We start from the raw sequence: 13,774 nt of genomic DNA on the forward strand, positions 1-13,774 counted from the left end.
AAATGTGACTCCCTTTGACATTCCCTTCACTTTCTGTTTTTGCAAGCAGCTGCTTTTTCAATGCTAGTGTAATAGACAGGTGTATAATGAAAAGAATGTAATTTAATCCAATAAATTAAACATACTACTATGTTGCCTTATTTATTCAGCCTTCTAGCATTTAAAATTTATATTTTCTATTATTAATAAATTACTAAGATCTTCTAAGACGTGTCAGAAGTTTACGAAGTGACTTATGAAGTGTACATCCAGATATTGTGAGGTTTGGTGGAATTTCCTTAATGTTGTTAGAGACCCAAAAGGATGGGCATAGAAAAAAGCCGATTAGCAAACTGTAGTTGGTGGATACTAGTTAATAACCGGATCCTCTGCAGAGGTTGGCCTTCCCCCGTGTCTAAATTCTGGATACAAGTTGGTTTCTTTTTAGTCTGATCCTGCCCCGTGCCTTTAGTTTTAGGATTAAAATCCTAATTTAGTCATACCCAAAAAAAATACAAACCTAGCACTTACCCGCTTGTTCTGTTCTACTACGAATGACTTAAATTAAATTAATTATTTCTTATAAATTAAAAAATTGTAAGATGAATTTAAAATTAATAAAAAACAATAGATGCAATAGTGTACTGTCGTTCAATATTTTAATTGGAATGAAAATGATATTGGTTGATCCATTCTAGCCTTTTGGGATTCGAATTGAGTTGGTGCCATCGAGGTTTAGGGGTGGCGTGCTACCATGTCCTGTGACTGCGATTTCGTTCCTGAAAACTGCGTTGTTGTGCGTTCTCTCTCTTTGGCTTACGCTTCTTTCCATCGTAAATTTTGAAGCTTAGTTTGTGTGTGAGCTCTGCAGGTGGGGTGTGGGGCGGTGTCGGTGGATTTCTTGGCTACTGTTGCTGCTTATCCGAAGCCAGATGACAAAATCAGAAGCACTTCCTTCAAGGTTACTCTCTTCTCTTCAACTATCATCTTTCTTTCTTTGGACTTGAAAACAAAATGTGCATTGTTTAGGTTGAAGGAGGTGGCAATACAGGTAATGCCTTAACCTGTGCAGCTCGCTTGGGCCTCAAGCCAAGACTAATCTCCAAGGTTTTTAACTACACACAATCTCAAAGGTTTTTCCTCATTTGTTACCAACCTGTTTGTTTCGCATCCATTAGGTTGCAGATGACACTCATGGCAAGGGCTTATTGGATGAGCTAGAGGTTGATGCTGTAGATACATCCTTTATGGCCGTAATTTTCTCTCTTTCCAGTCTCTGTGCCAACCTCTCTTGCTTTTTTAACTGCTGCGCTATCTTACCTACTATTTTTAAGCATCCTGTCATATTTCTTAGATTGCATTTAAATTTGAAACCTTTTAGTATATGGCGATGCATAATTACACGGTCAAAGTTTGCCCTCCCTATTTATGGTTTTTTAATATATTTTTAATGCTTATGTTTTTTTTTAGGTTAAATTAATATGTAGGTTCCTAAATTATTTCAAATTTTTAAATAAGTGCTTATACTTTTAATGTTCGTAACTAGGTTTATAAACTTTTAAACTATTCTTAATTGGATTCCTCCTTTAGTATTGTTAAATACATGAACCTAATTAAAAAATTTAAATAGTTGAGGATAAGTGATTAGTTTAATTATTTGGTAAGTCCCCAAATTTTTTAAAAAGATTTAATTAAGTTTTTGTACTTAATGAAATTCTAACAGAAATGTGGTTAGGGATTCAATTAAAAATGATTTAAAAATTTGGAGACCCTTATAAGCTTTTTTGTTACAATTTAAAATTTTTTGAAGTATAAGGACTTATGATCGAATTTGTGATCCTCTGGTATGAGATTATTCTAACTTAATCAAACGGTATTGAATTCGATTTATGGGTATGCAATTGCGTTAAATATTGGAAGATGAGTTTTGTCACTTATAATTATCTTATCTAACTCAAGTAGCATAGAGAATATGTTGGGCAGTGGTCTTGACCCAAAAAATTATAGGAACTTATTTATAAATTTTCAAATAGTTAAGGAACTTATAAATTAATTTAACTTTTTTTATAGTTGTCATTGTTATATTTGTTTATTATGCTTCTTATTTTCAGGTCTCTAAAGAGGGCACGTCACCATTTACCTATATCATTGTGGACAGCCAAACGTAATGGTCATTTACTTTTTTTCTGTATAATATACCCTCTCCCGAAAAAAATATGATAATAAAAAAAAAATCCATATTTTCATTTGCAATGGGAAAATCACTTAACATGAGATTTCTAATCTAGTTGTTTCATTAGAGTTCTTTTAGCTGTTGCTTTTTTTGGGGAGTGTTAGTTTTAGCCCTTGCTTTTAACTATTCTCTCCCACTCCCTTTCCTTTTCAATATTTGTTGGAAATTTAATCTATATCACAGTTACTTCTTTACTCTCTCCTGCTGTTTAACTAACTCTATTGACATATGGTTACACCATCTTGACTTTCTCCATTAAGTAATATGATCCCAATTTTACCCCAAATTTTAGAAGTGAAATGACATGAATTAGGTGGATCTAAGCCCATGTTGGATAAACTTCTCCATAATTATTTAGACTTATTGGAGATCAAATAAAGAAATAAAATGAATGAAATTCCTACAATAAGTTAACATCAACTTATGATCTACATTTTTAGAAACTCTCATTTAATTTCTCCAAAATTTGAGGTGATAAAATGATTATAATTTTTCCTTATAAATACTTGTTTAAAAGTTTATTCAAACTGAACCCTGATTATCATTTTCCTTGTCTCCTGTTTCTTCTCTTTATCAACTTTACATACTTTACAGTACCCTGACACTGTTGCTTTAACCAGCGATCAGTGCATATGCAAGAAGGAATGTAAGAAAAAATATCGACAATTATGTTATATATGATTCATAATATTAATGTCGTCAAGCAGTTGCTGTTAATGAAGCTGTTGCTTATTTTATTTGTGACCTGACTAATTTTTATTGTAATTTTTCAGCAAGTCCCGTACTTGCATACATACCCCAGGATTTCCTCCAATGAAGCCAGTTGATCTTCCTGAATCAAGTTTTTTATCTGCATTGAATGGAGCAAGAATTGTTTATTTTGATGGGAGATTTCATGAAACTGCTCTAGTTGTTGCACATGAGGTTATTTCTTCTATAATTTGCTTAATGTTCTAACTTGAATGCTGAGAGCCTAAAATAATCATATTTAAAAGTTGAAATTTATACCTAAAAAGAACAGTTGAAGTTGAGCAGGTGAAACTTTCTATATTGTATTTAGTGAAAATTAACTTAATCACCATTAATAATCTTCTACTAACACGGTAGTAAGCACACAAATGGTTGAACATGAGATAGCAATAGCTTATATGATGGAGATTTATAAAGGTGATAACATTGCAAGAAATGTAATTTGCAAATATTCATGTTTTCTTTTATTTGTGAAGTATCCTAAAATATCCACTTTAGAGTCTTTTTCTTTTTCTTCTGGTAAAGAAGGTTGAGGATGAGAGAACAGAGCTTCATCTGAAGAGAGATAAACAAATTATCATATTTTCCGTTACAGGCAGTTAAGAAGAATGTACCTATCTTAATGGATGCAGAAAGGCTGAGAGAAGGGTTGGATGATCTCCTGAAATTGGCTGATTATGTTGTTTGTGCAGCACAATTTCCACAGGCAAGGGCATCATTTTCTCTATAAGTGATATATTGTAGGAGAAGAATATTAGCAGTACACTCTCCATCACAACAAACTCTTGCTAATACATTTTTTTTTAAAATTAGCTGAAATTTATTAGGTCTTGAGATCGTGGTTGACTTGTTAAATACGGAGTAGCAATTAAAAAAAATGTTAGAAAATATGTTAATATTGCTATTATTTATCATTGTAAGAAATGTTTAATACTAGGGTTCTCTCATCAACCTTGTTGATACTTGATCCATAGAAATGAAATGATTTTAACCAACTGCCTTTCTGTCCTGTCCGAGTAAATGTGCTTTTCGCTGAGTAAAATATTGACTCAGGGCATCAGAAGAAAAGAATCTCTCTCTCTCTCACTCTGGGTGGCCTGATGATGAAATTGAATTATGTATACTTGTAGATTTGTTCTTGCATAAGCTGGGTTTTCTTTGATTATATTTCTTTTTGTGACAAATTGACAATGAAGGGATATTACTTTTCTAATACCAATGATACATTCATTTTCATTTTCTGCTTGCTATAGGTTTTATAATATCAGAAAAAATATTTGCTTTTTCTTTTACATAAAAACCTTGTTTTAGTTCTGTTAGACAGGATTGAATTTTTTCATTTAAGCATATCATCATACACAGATGATGTAGCCATCTCTAATGACAGGCATGGACAGAGGCATCAACCATTCCAAAAGCACTTGTCTCTATGCTCTTAAAGTTGCCCAACACCAAATTTGTCATTGTAACTTTGGGAAAAGATGGTTGCGTTATGCTTGAGAGAAGCATTGATGGTACATATTCCCATTTCTTCCAATTTTTCTTTCATATATCTCGAAGGTGATCATATCGCAGGCTGTAGCCCTGGTCAGAATTGGATGTTTGCATTGCATATTCACTGTATGTTGTCTAGGCTTCTAATTTAAACATGTTCTCACTAATTATACTATTTCTGACAGATGGTTCATCCACAGAAGAAGTGGATGTTGACAAAATACTGGAATCCCTGGAGATGAGAAAGAATGGGAGCATATACATCCCAACCTGCATATCATCAGTAATCACAATGAAACTCAGAACACTCTCTCTGCTGTGGTATTATTGAAGTGATTGGCATGAGCAAATTTCCTACGTGTTTTCTTTGGACAGTAATGAGGTCCACATGGGCGTTTCAGGCCCTTTGGCATGGGCAGGCCTTTTACCAAAAAAAATAAATAAATAAAATTCCTATAATAACCTATATAACCCATCATTTTTTCTCTCTCTCTATGGTACTGAAAACCAACTAGATTGAAAAGAAAACCCAAGGCTTTTTTGGTTAAGATGTAGGTGCTAGATGATCTAGCAATATTGGGAAAACATTCAAAGGGATACCAGTAAAGCTTCGCAAAAAAGTTGGTCTCATTTACCAGCCCTGCATTCATTTGCCAATGTTTGACATCTTCTCTGAAATATCTGAACAGATAAGGAAATCGTTATTTAAAAAGGAAAAAAAATCATATACAAGCATAAAGCAATCTTTGAACAACTAGGATTTATTTTTCCCTGTTATTGTCTTTGTTATAATATTCCAATCAGTTACAACGGCAACTTTTGGACTTAATTATATAAATTATTTTCCCAAGCCAGCTAGTCAATTACACAAACCGATGAACGAGTGCATACCATAGAGCAAAAAATTTTTCTGGATTTTAGTTGTTCGATGGTTAGATTTTGGATAAATGTCATCTTTGAAATTATAGAAGGGATTGTAACTTGGACATTACATGCTTATTTGCTTGTGGTAAAGTTTTTATTTATATGCTTCTTTTCTCTTTACTTCCAGTCAGTGACAAAATTGCACGCAGAAGGTATAGGAACAGTCTGTGGCAGGTTATACGTTGGAACAGCTGAGAACATACCACCATCAGAGCTTGTCGATACAACTGGTGCTGGGGATGCATTTATTGGAGCCGTTCTCTATGGTAATTTACCATCTTTGTTCTATATCTTTTCCTTATGGCCCTTGAAGGGACGTACATAATCGTTATTAGTTGCTATGCTTGCTATTTCATTTACCTTTTGATATTAACTTGTCAGTCATCATTAATGTTTTCTATCCCTAATGGGTTGGTATACACGCGCAATAAGTTTTTCACCTTTATGATAGATGCTCAATACCATGCCAGTCATTATGGTTTTTACTGTAATTTTTTGTTTTCCATTGTTCCCCAAATTCTCCACCTCCTCCCCACATTTTTTCACCACCAAATTATTCAACTTTCAAAAAGGTTTTACCGGCTGCACCTTTAACTAGTGTGAAATATAATGCTGTCTTTGATTCCTTGCAGCTATCTGTGCCAACTTTGCAAAAGAGAAAATGCTGCGGTTTGCTGCGACTGTGGTAAGTAGTCTTGCACTCCAGGAATAATACAAAACGTCAAACTCTCTCATCCTTTTCACTATTTATACTCTACACTCTCTAACTAACATATATCAAACTAATTTTTTTTGTCACCTCATGCTCTGCATTTTGATGCCAATTGTAGGCAGGTGCCAAGTGCAGAGCTCTAGGAGCACGAAGTGGTCTTCCTTACCGCACAGACCCACGCCTTGCATCCTTCATGCAGTAGCATTCCTTACCAGTGATATTGGACAATTCTTCTAGACCTTTGTTTCAACAGTTAAAGTTAGGCAGTGAATGTTCACTGTTTACCTCTGCTAGTGGAAAAGGAAGCAACCCTTTCCCTGGATTGTTATCAACTCGTCACACTGATTTACCTCTGCTAGTGAAGGAACACATGGCCTCGAGTATTTAACGTTTAATACAAGACATGCCAAAGTTCCATTTTCACAATTAATTTCCTCACGAAACATATGCTATCAACTACTCAACATTTAATCACTTTTGAAAGGCGCATTAAACATTAATTTTAGATACATGGAAGAATGAATAAGCGAGCTTTGTGAAATAAGTAAATTTAATAATTGGATAAAAAAAAAGTTCAAAAACATTACTATCGAAAAAATTAATACGCCGTTGCCGGGGATCGAACCCGGGTCACCCGCGTGACAGGCGGGAATACTCACCACTATACTACAACGACCTCGTTGACAGATTGCTAGTTCGTAAAATATATATTATGTAAAATAAAGAGTACGAGAAAATGAATGTTGTCTTGGTCTCATCGCTGCTCAGTCACGGTCATGGTCACAGTCAAAGTCTTAGTCAGAGTTCGGTTAGATGATCTGCAACTGGAGCGCCAACTAAACCGCGACCACGAACCGTTCCTCTCTGCTACGATGGCTTGCATGTTCAGTCCTTTCGGTGTATTCAATGGAAGCATCCTCAACTTCAACTCACCTCATTGCTTCAATTTCCGTCGCACAACAAAAGTCAAAATGTCCTCCGACGCCCTTCCTCCTCTTCCCGATAACCGCATCGTCGTGCGTTTTCTCTCTCTCTCTCTCTATATATATATATATATGTGTGTGTGTGTGTAAATTGTAAATATGAGTTATTGATATATGGTGCAGGTTGGGTACGGAATGACGACGGTGGATTTTCTGGCCACGGTGGATGGATATCCGAAACCAGACGACAAGGTGAGAACGACGTCTTTCAAGGTTCAAGGAGGTGGCAATGCCGGCAATGCTTTAACCTGTGCTGCTCGACTCGGCTTGAAACCCAGACTCATCTCCAAGGTTGCAGATGATGCCCAAGGCGCCAGCATTTTGGAGGAGTTAGAAGCCGACGGTGTCGATACCTCCTTCATTGTCGTAAGATTAACTGTTTGCACTTCTTCCCTCATTAGTTATCGATTTCTCAATTGAATTTTTGTCGTTTTCATTTTTTAGGTATCCAAAGGAGGTAGTTCAACATTTTCGTATGTGCTAGTTGACACCAAAACGTAAGACAGGTGTTGGTTTGTTTGTTTTGCTTCTTACTTTCCACCGAAATTAAAGTTAGTGTGAGTTTCTTTGACAATATGAAGGAACTTGCTGATTTCAGGCTTGAAATGGCATGTGATGATCTTAGGAAAAGTTTTTTCAGAAAACTTGGTTTCATGACGTTATGTCTCAGCTCGAGTGTATTTTAGCATGTTCCCCACTTATTTAACGTATTTTGATTCTGAACTTATGCATAAAGGTGCATTGATTTGTTAATATTCGAGAGAGTGATGTCTACTGCTTTAAAATACTCATGCCAGTGCTGTTTGAGAAGCTTTCACTACCTCCCTGTTTGTAATGTATTTCAATTCTTTTATCACATCATGACCATTACAAGTGACTCTACTGGTTTGAGAACTGCAGCAAGAAGTATATTTTGTTCATCAAACTTCTATCCAATATTTTCATTTTTATTTTTGTAGAATTAGGTTTGATCCTTTTTCGCTAAGCTTATGCATTAAAACAGAAATGCATTCTTAAATATGCTTGAGCTAATCTGCCTTCAATTTATATAATTTAATTGAATCAACTAATTATAAGCAATACGCCCAGAAAAACTCGCACAAGTATATACACCCCAGGAGATCCTCCCATGATGCCAGATGACCTGTCCCAGTCAACATTATTCTCTGCTTTTGATGGAGCAAAATTGGTTTATTTCGATGGAATGTTCCCCAAAACTGCTTTATTTGTTGCCCAAGAGGTAATCATTATCTAATTTTTGCAGTTTTTTCCGACAGCAGGACATTTTTAAGCCATGCTTACTGGTAAATGATAAATTACAGTTTCAAATTTATTCCAGAAGGCCAGGAATTGAGCTTATAAAAACTTCTCCTTTGTAGGCTTTGGTTTGTCTTCTTGGTGAACTTCTGTTTATCCAACTTGGTGAATAGGAACTATAATATTGGGATGGAAAAAATTATTCACACACATCCTGCCCGAACATGGTCTGTCCTGGGTGCTAGGGAAGGGGTGAAGTTTTGGAAGGAGTTGTTACCAACACTTTGGTTTTGAATAATGGGCCTGTTTATTTGTGTTTTCTTTAAATAAATAATGTTTGTTAAATTAAAAGATATGTTTTAAAAAAAATATTATACTTATGTAAGCTTTTCAAGGACAAAAAAGTAATAACCTTAAAAAGAGTTGTTTTGCTGCTTCTCTCAAGAGCTAAAAATAGTAGCTTTTGAAAACAAGCTTTAAAAGAAGATGTATCATAGAATCACTCCTTATTAAGCTTAGACAAACTGGTCATAGTCTCAGTGATTGAATTTTCAAGTACAGGCAGCTCGCAATAATCTTCCTATTTTAGTTGAAGCAGAATCACCAAGGGAAGGGTTGGATGAGGTCTTGAAGCTTGCTGATTTTGTTATATGCTCTACAAGGTTTCCACAGGTTATATCAATATGAGGAACTCATAGCTCATCTTTAATCAGCTTATCTTTTGGCCAATGTGCATTTATTTGGACTATGAAAATTTGGATTCATTAGAATGTTGATAGTGGGACTTAACAAAAAATGGGAGACACTTGTATTCAAATTCCATAGTTTGAAAATGCACTTCATAGTGTTTTCAAAATGTTCCTTTCTTGGCAGTCAGCACCTCCTCATTTGACGCAGTGAAATACTTTATTTTAAACTCATTTTTTATGCCATGATTCTCCCACTTCCTTATTTATAGCAATATAATTTCCTTCTCCCACCGTATTGGGCATCACTATTTCTCCTACTGTATATCTTAATTGGATGTCTAACAGTTAGCTGCTTCTCTAATTATGTAAATGTGTCCATATGCTTCCACTTGTGCTTTTTGTTGTAGTTTATTTGGAATTTGTTTTGTATTTGTGTGTCAGGCTTGGACACGAGCACCATCTATCCCGAGTGCACTGGTTTCCATGCTTTTAAGGTTGCCAAATATCAACTTTGTGATTGTGACTTTGGGTGAAGATGGTTGTCTAATGTTAGAAAGAAGTGAAAATGGTAAACACAATAATGGCCATTTCAATTTAGCCAATGAAAGTTAATCCAGTTGGTAAGGATTGGATTCATATCCCACAAAGATATGGGTTCAAATCCAACTGCTGATGTGAGGATTTTATTGGTGGGTGGTCTGTAAGGACTAAGAACTATTGAGCTCTAAGACATATCTTGACCCTGATGAGTTCTTAGAACCCAACTCACCTAAACTTTTTTTACCAATCTATATAATGCTGTAAAGTTATTGCTTTGAGTTTCACATTTTTCTTCAAGCAAATACAACTTACACATTTCATATTCTTTTGTGGCAGTGGATGCTGACATAGAAGAAAGAGATGTAGAGAGTTTCTTAGAATTCTTTTATAAAGAGAAAGATGATAGCTTGGCTATACCTACCTGTTTATCATCGGTAAAATATTGTTGAACGTAAAACTTTTATAACTTGTATTTTAATGCAAAGATATATTCTAAAATTCTGCATTGAGTATACAAACATACATTTCCTTTTTTTTTAAAGAATTTTCCTGATTCAAAAATAAAAAAATTAGAGAGAGAAAGAAAAACCATTGATGGAATAAAAGCACCTTGTTGAATTTCGTTTTTTACTGTTTAGCATATAAGATACAAATTGTGCAAAAGCGAGCATACAAGTACAACCATGTGCTTAAATATTAGGATGTCTCAAACAAATTATGTCTTTTGGCTTTTTGGCATGAGATAAATTGTAAGGAATCACATCATTGATGCATGAGATATGTTATGAATGCTTTATATGATAACAGTATTATTTTCTAGTTTTATTTTGTCTTAAATTGACAATTTCAATATAATGACAACAATTAAACTTTATTCTACTGGGCAGAGTATGTGGGTCAATCGACAGATAATTTTTTCAATGTATTAGTCAAAGCAAGTCAATACGAGATTTTTTTTTTAATCTTGATATCAAGAATTGTAATCTGTACCAAATTTGTTTTTGTTCACTTTTGTATTCGGCTTCATATGGATTATGTAGAAGTCAAATGTGTATAAATTAAGAAATTATGAATTGAAAGAACATTAAAAAATAAAAACTGAATATGCATGTGGATTATAATACCAATCTAATTTGACATAGTAAAAATGTAAAATTAATAGATATCAATACTGGATTTTATATATATTATAGATAGACCTAAATTAGTCCAACCCCATGTCAAGTAGATAATAGTGATAAAGATTATTTTTTTTCTTTTTTATCTTTACCCATTGATTTTCTCAGGCGGTGACCAAATTCAGAGCAAATGGAGTGGGGACAATTTGTGGGAGATTCTTTATTGGAACAGCAGAGAAGATACCAGATTCTGAGCTGATTGATACAACTGGTGCTGGGGATGCGTTTATTGGAGCTATTATGTATGGTAGGTGGAGTCACTGACCTAAGATTTTTTATTTTTCTGTCTAAGCCTGTTACCTGAGACTGTAACTGGGTTTGTTTTCGCTTTTGTTCTTTTATATTTTTATTCATATTACTATTTATGATAGAAACACACAAACGGAACAAAAACATCCCCATGAGGCAGCTCAAGGGGTTAGTGCTACGGGACATTATATGAAGTGTGAGGAGTTCCATCTTTGCCTCATACACTTCATCCCGCCTCTTCCTCCTGGGGCTCCCCCTAAAGCCCATTCCAGTGGTGGGCTCTGCCCGTAACTGGAAAAGAAAAGGGACAAAAATGTTAATGTGGGTTTAATCTTTCTTATTGGCAAACTTTTCTCGGGTTCCATTCCACCTCAATTTATCTAGGTCTTAACTTTTCGTATTCCCCATGTGTGTACAAGGTTTGTAAGGTCATAAACTGATGCTTTTACCACATTTTCCTCTCAGAAATCTTAAATCAGGTAAATCTAGAACCATTGTTTTACTAGCGCCTTTGCTGTAGTGTCTATTTAATTGACATTATTTTTCTTATACAGAATCAGTTTACATGTGGGTTTGCTCTTTTTTTTGGGGTGGATGGTGGAGGGTTCTGTGGTTAGCAAACGGTTGTAAACTTGTAAGTTGTAAAAGAACAATGATCTCAATGGATGTAGACATGGAAATTATTTGGTTCAAAAGTGATACTCTCCTAATATCTAATCAATGAAAGCTTGGATTAGCAGGTGTACACTCTGAGAGACAGTAGTAAAGTTACCATAAATATGACACGATTGTAATTTTTGTGTGTGTATGTTTATTAAAGGTTTTCTTTCTGTTGCATTGGAAGTTAAAAGTTCTGGATAATTAATTATGCTCTCTGACTTATTTTTTAGCTATATGCGCAAACATGGTCAACCCAATATCTATAGTGAAATCAAAGTTATTTCTACTTCATTGGATCTCATGTCTCAATTAAGAGGAGTCATGGAAAGAACAGGTTCAAAATCTCGATCAATTCCTTTTTCAAATCCTGCGGCAGCTGCGCGAGCTCTTCCCGCGTGCCATAAATGACCTACAAATAGGAAGAATCCTAGAACAAAATGAGAAGTAGCTAACCAACTTCTAGGAGAGACATAATTGACTGCATTGATCTCTGTAGCTACGCCCCCCACGGAATTTAAGGAACCTAAAGGCGCATGAGTCATATATTCCGCGGAACGACGTTCTTGCCAAGGCTGTATATCTTTTTTCAGTCTACTCAAATCCAAACCATTGGGACCCCTTAGAGGTTCTGCGAATTCAAATTCTTTTTTAAACAATTAAAAAGGTTAAGTGCTAAAAAAATCAATTCTATATTGTTTCTGATTATTCGATTAGAGTGTGTAATAAGGCTTGTATTTATTAAACATACGTAGATCTAACTCCAACTCTATCTATCTATCCGGAGAAAATGTTGCCATTTGCTGCTCAAGTGGTAAGTTGTCGCAAAATTAAAAACAGAAAAAAAATTAAAAACTATCATATTCCAGAACGACATGTTAAAACGAAAACAAGAAAATAGAATGATGTTCTTTTAATTTCATGGTGATGAGTGTAGGCAGCCGCCAAGTGTAGAGCTTTGGGAGCTCGAACTGGTCTTCCACATCGTACAGATCCACGCTTGGCATCCTTTTTATGCTAAAAAGAAACAATCGGTTTTCCCCACCAAGGAAGCTCAACGCTCTTCCATCTCTGCTTTTTGATTCATCATGTTTACTTTGGGGGTCTTTGTTCATGTCTTCTTGTAAGATGTCCAGTAGTTGTACATAAAATCATGAGTTCAGTGATGTAGATTACTTCTTTCAGTGTTGGAATTGTTCTTTTGCTGATGTAAACTCTCCTGCAACTATCAATTTTTTTATTGATCCTTTTATGTCGTGTATGAGATTCACGCAGTGGTTGAAAAAGTGGAATGAAAATTTCATATGGGTGAATACAAATGGGAATACACAGGACTCGAGAGACTACACTTGAGCGTCATGCACGCCAACAAGAACTTACACAGTTTTTACGATGCTTTCCCTCGCTCATTGAAAAATTTCACGACGTTTGTCTTGCGCATCGCTAATTTGACACGGGATGATGCTGTTGGTTGGTTGTATCATGAAGCAAATTTACTTCTTTTTGGGTTGAGCTACCCAAAAAATAAAAAAGTTGTTTAGTCTTTGTTTATCTATTTGACGGCTTAAATTTAAATTGAATTAACCTTATCTTAAGATGTAAACTTGATTACATAAAATTGCTTTTTGTAAATGTTCAACCAATATTTAACTCCGAAACCTCCCGGGGTTGACACGTGGTGTAAAGTTTCATTTTGTTCGTATACATTAAATCGATAGATTTAGTAGAAAGTTATGTGTTCAAATCTTGTATAAATTCTCTCAAGTTAATAGATTATTAGTACTTGCGTAATATAAAACTTGATCAATGATTACTTTTTTTTTGGTCGTCAAACAATGATTACCCGTGTAAGTGCAACACACGTTCTCAAGCACCTTGTATATACAGCACGAAAATTGTTATAAGAATACTTAAACAATGATGATACACAATAAGTCAATAATGATTAATGATTTCGAAGCACCCTTTAATTAATTTAAATCACTTTTATTTATCTTTTTTCCATCCATTCATACTCATCATGTAGGCTTTTATATATGTCATGTTGAATGGCTTTATGCCATCTGCATTGAACTTTTCCCGGGTAAATTGGACGAGATCTCAATCATTAAAATATATTATTTAGTGAA

At 34.7% G+C, this 13,774-nt stretch overlaps 2 protein-coding genes and 1 non-coding gene across 5 annotated transcripts; 2 read left to right on the forward strand and 1 right to left on the reverse strand.

Annotated features, from left to right (window-relative positions):
* The first annotated feature begins 730 nt into the window (after positions 1 to 730).
* Positions 731 to 6,307, forward strand: LOC113862921 (ribokinase-like). Its single transcript, XM_027496218.1, has 12 exons — positions 731 to 775; positions 851 to 940; positions 1,009 to 1,086; positions 1,158 to 1,232; positions 2,091 to 2,143; positions 2,986 to 3,136; positions 3,558 to 3,668; positions 4,350 to 4,476; positions 4,642 to 4,739; positions 5,508 to 5,646; positions 6,013 to 6,065; positions 6,211 to 6,307. Exons 1-12 carry the CDS (start codon positions 734 to 736, stop codon positions 6,292 to 6,294), a joined length of 1,101 nt encoding a protein of 366 aa, XP_027352019.1. The 5' UTR covers positions 731 to 733; the 3' UTR covers positions 6,295 to 6,307.
* Positions 6,308 to 6,696: 389 nt separating this feature from the next.
* TRNAD-GUC lies at positions 6,697 to 6,768 on the reverse strand. The gene has a single exon. It is a non-coding gene; the product is annotated as a tRNA-Asp (tRNA).
* Positions 6,769 to 6,938: 170 nt separating this feature from the next.
* On the forward strand, positions 6,939 to 12,899 carry LOC113861947 (ribokinase-like). 3 transcript variants are annotated; one of them, XM_027495069.1, is made up of 11 exons: positions 6,939 to 7,108; positions 7,199 to 7,441; positions 7,520 to 7,572; positions 8,165 to 8,315; positions 8,894 to 9,004; positions 9,463 to 9,589; positions 9,898 to 9,995; positions 10,848 to 10,986; positions 11,879 to 11,896; positions 12,425 to 12,459; positions 12,583 to 12,899. In XM_027495069.1, exons 1-11 carry the CDS (start codon positions 6,965 to 6,967, stop codon positions 12,664 to 12,666), a joined length of 1,203 nt encoding a protein of 400 aa, XP_027350870.1. In that variant the 5' UTR covers positions 6,939 to 6,964; the 3' UTR covers positions 12,667 to 12,899. The 3 variants fall into 3 exon arrangements, with proteins under 3 accessions (XP_027350870.1, XP_027350871.1, XP_027350872.1); XM_027495070.1 differs by lacking the exons at positions 11,879 to 11,896; positions 12,425 to 12,459; XM_027495071.1 differs by lacking the exons at positions 9,463 to 9,589; positions 9,898 to 9,995 and having other exon boundaries at positions 11,879 to 11,897; positions 12,426 to 12,459.
* The last annotated feature ends 875 nt before the right edge of the window (positions 12,900 to 13,774 follow it).

The sequence above is a fragment of the Abrus precatorius genome, unplaced genomic scaffold, assembly GCF_003935025.1.
Source record: "Abrus precatorius isolate BTA unplaced genomic scaffold, Abrus_2018 Scaffold3, whole genome shotgun sequence".
Lineage (NCBI taxonomy): Eukaryota > Viridiplantae > Streptophyta > Magnoliopsida > Fabales > Fabaceae > Abrus > Abrus precatorius.

Bases quoted from the DNA above. Each gene is read 5' to 3' on its own strand.
- LOC113862921 (XM_027496218.1), top strand. From the start codon at position 734: ATGTCCTGTGACTGCGATTTCGTTCCTGAAAACTGCGTTGTT. The intron at 776-850 runs GTGCGTTCTCTC...TGAGCTCTGCAG, and splicing joins TTCCTGAAAACTGCGTTGTT to GTGGGGTGTGGGGCGGTGTC. The intron at 4,477-4,641 runs GTACATATTCCC...TATTTCTGACAG, and splicing joins GCTTGAGAGAAGCATTGATG to ATGGTTCATCCACAGAAGAA.
- LOC113861947 (XM_027495069.1), top strand. From the start codon at position 6,965: ATGGCTTGCATGTTCAGTCCTTTCGGTGTATTCAATGGAAGCATCCTC. The intron at 8,316-8,893 runs GTAATCATTATC...TTTCAAGTACAG, and splicing joins CTTTATTTGTTGCCCAAGAG to GCAGCTCGCAATAATCTTCC. The intron at 9,996-10,847 runs GTAAAATATTGT...TGATTTTCTCAG, and splicing joins TACCTACCTGTTTATCATCG to GCGGTGACCAAATTCAGAGC.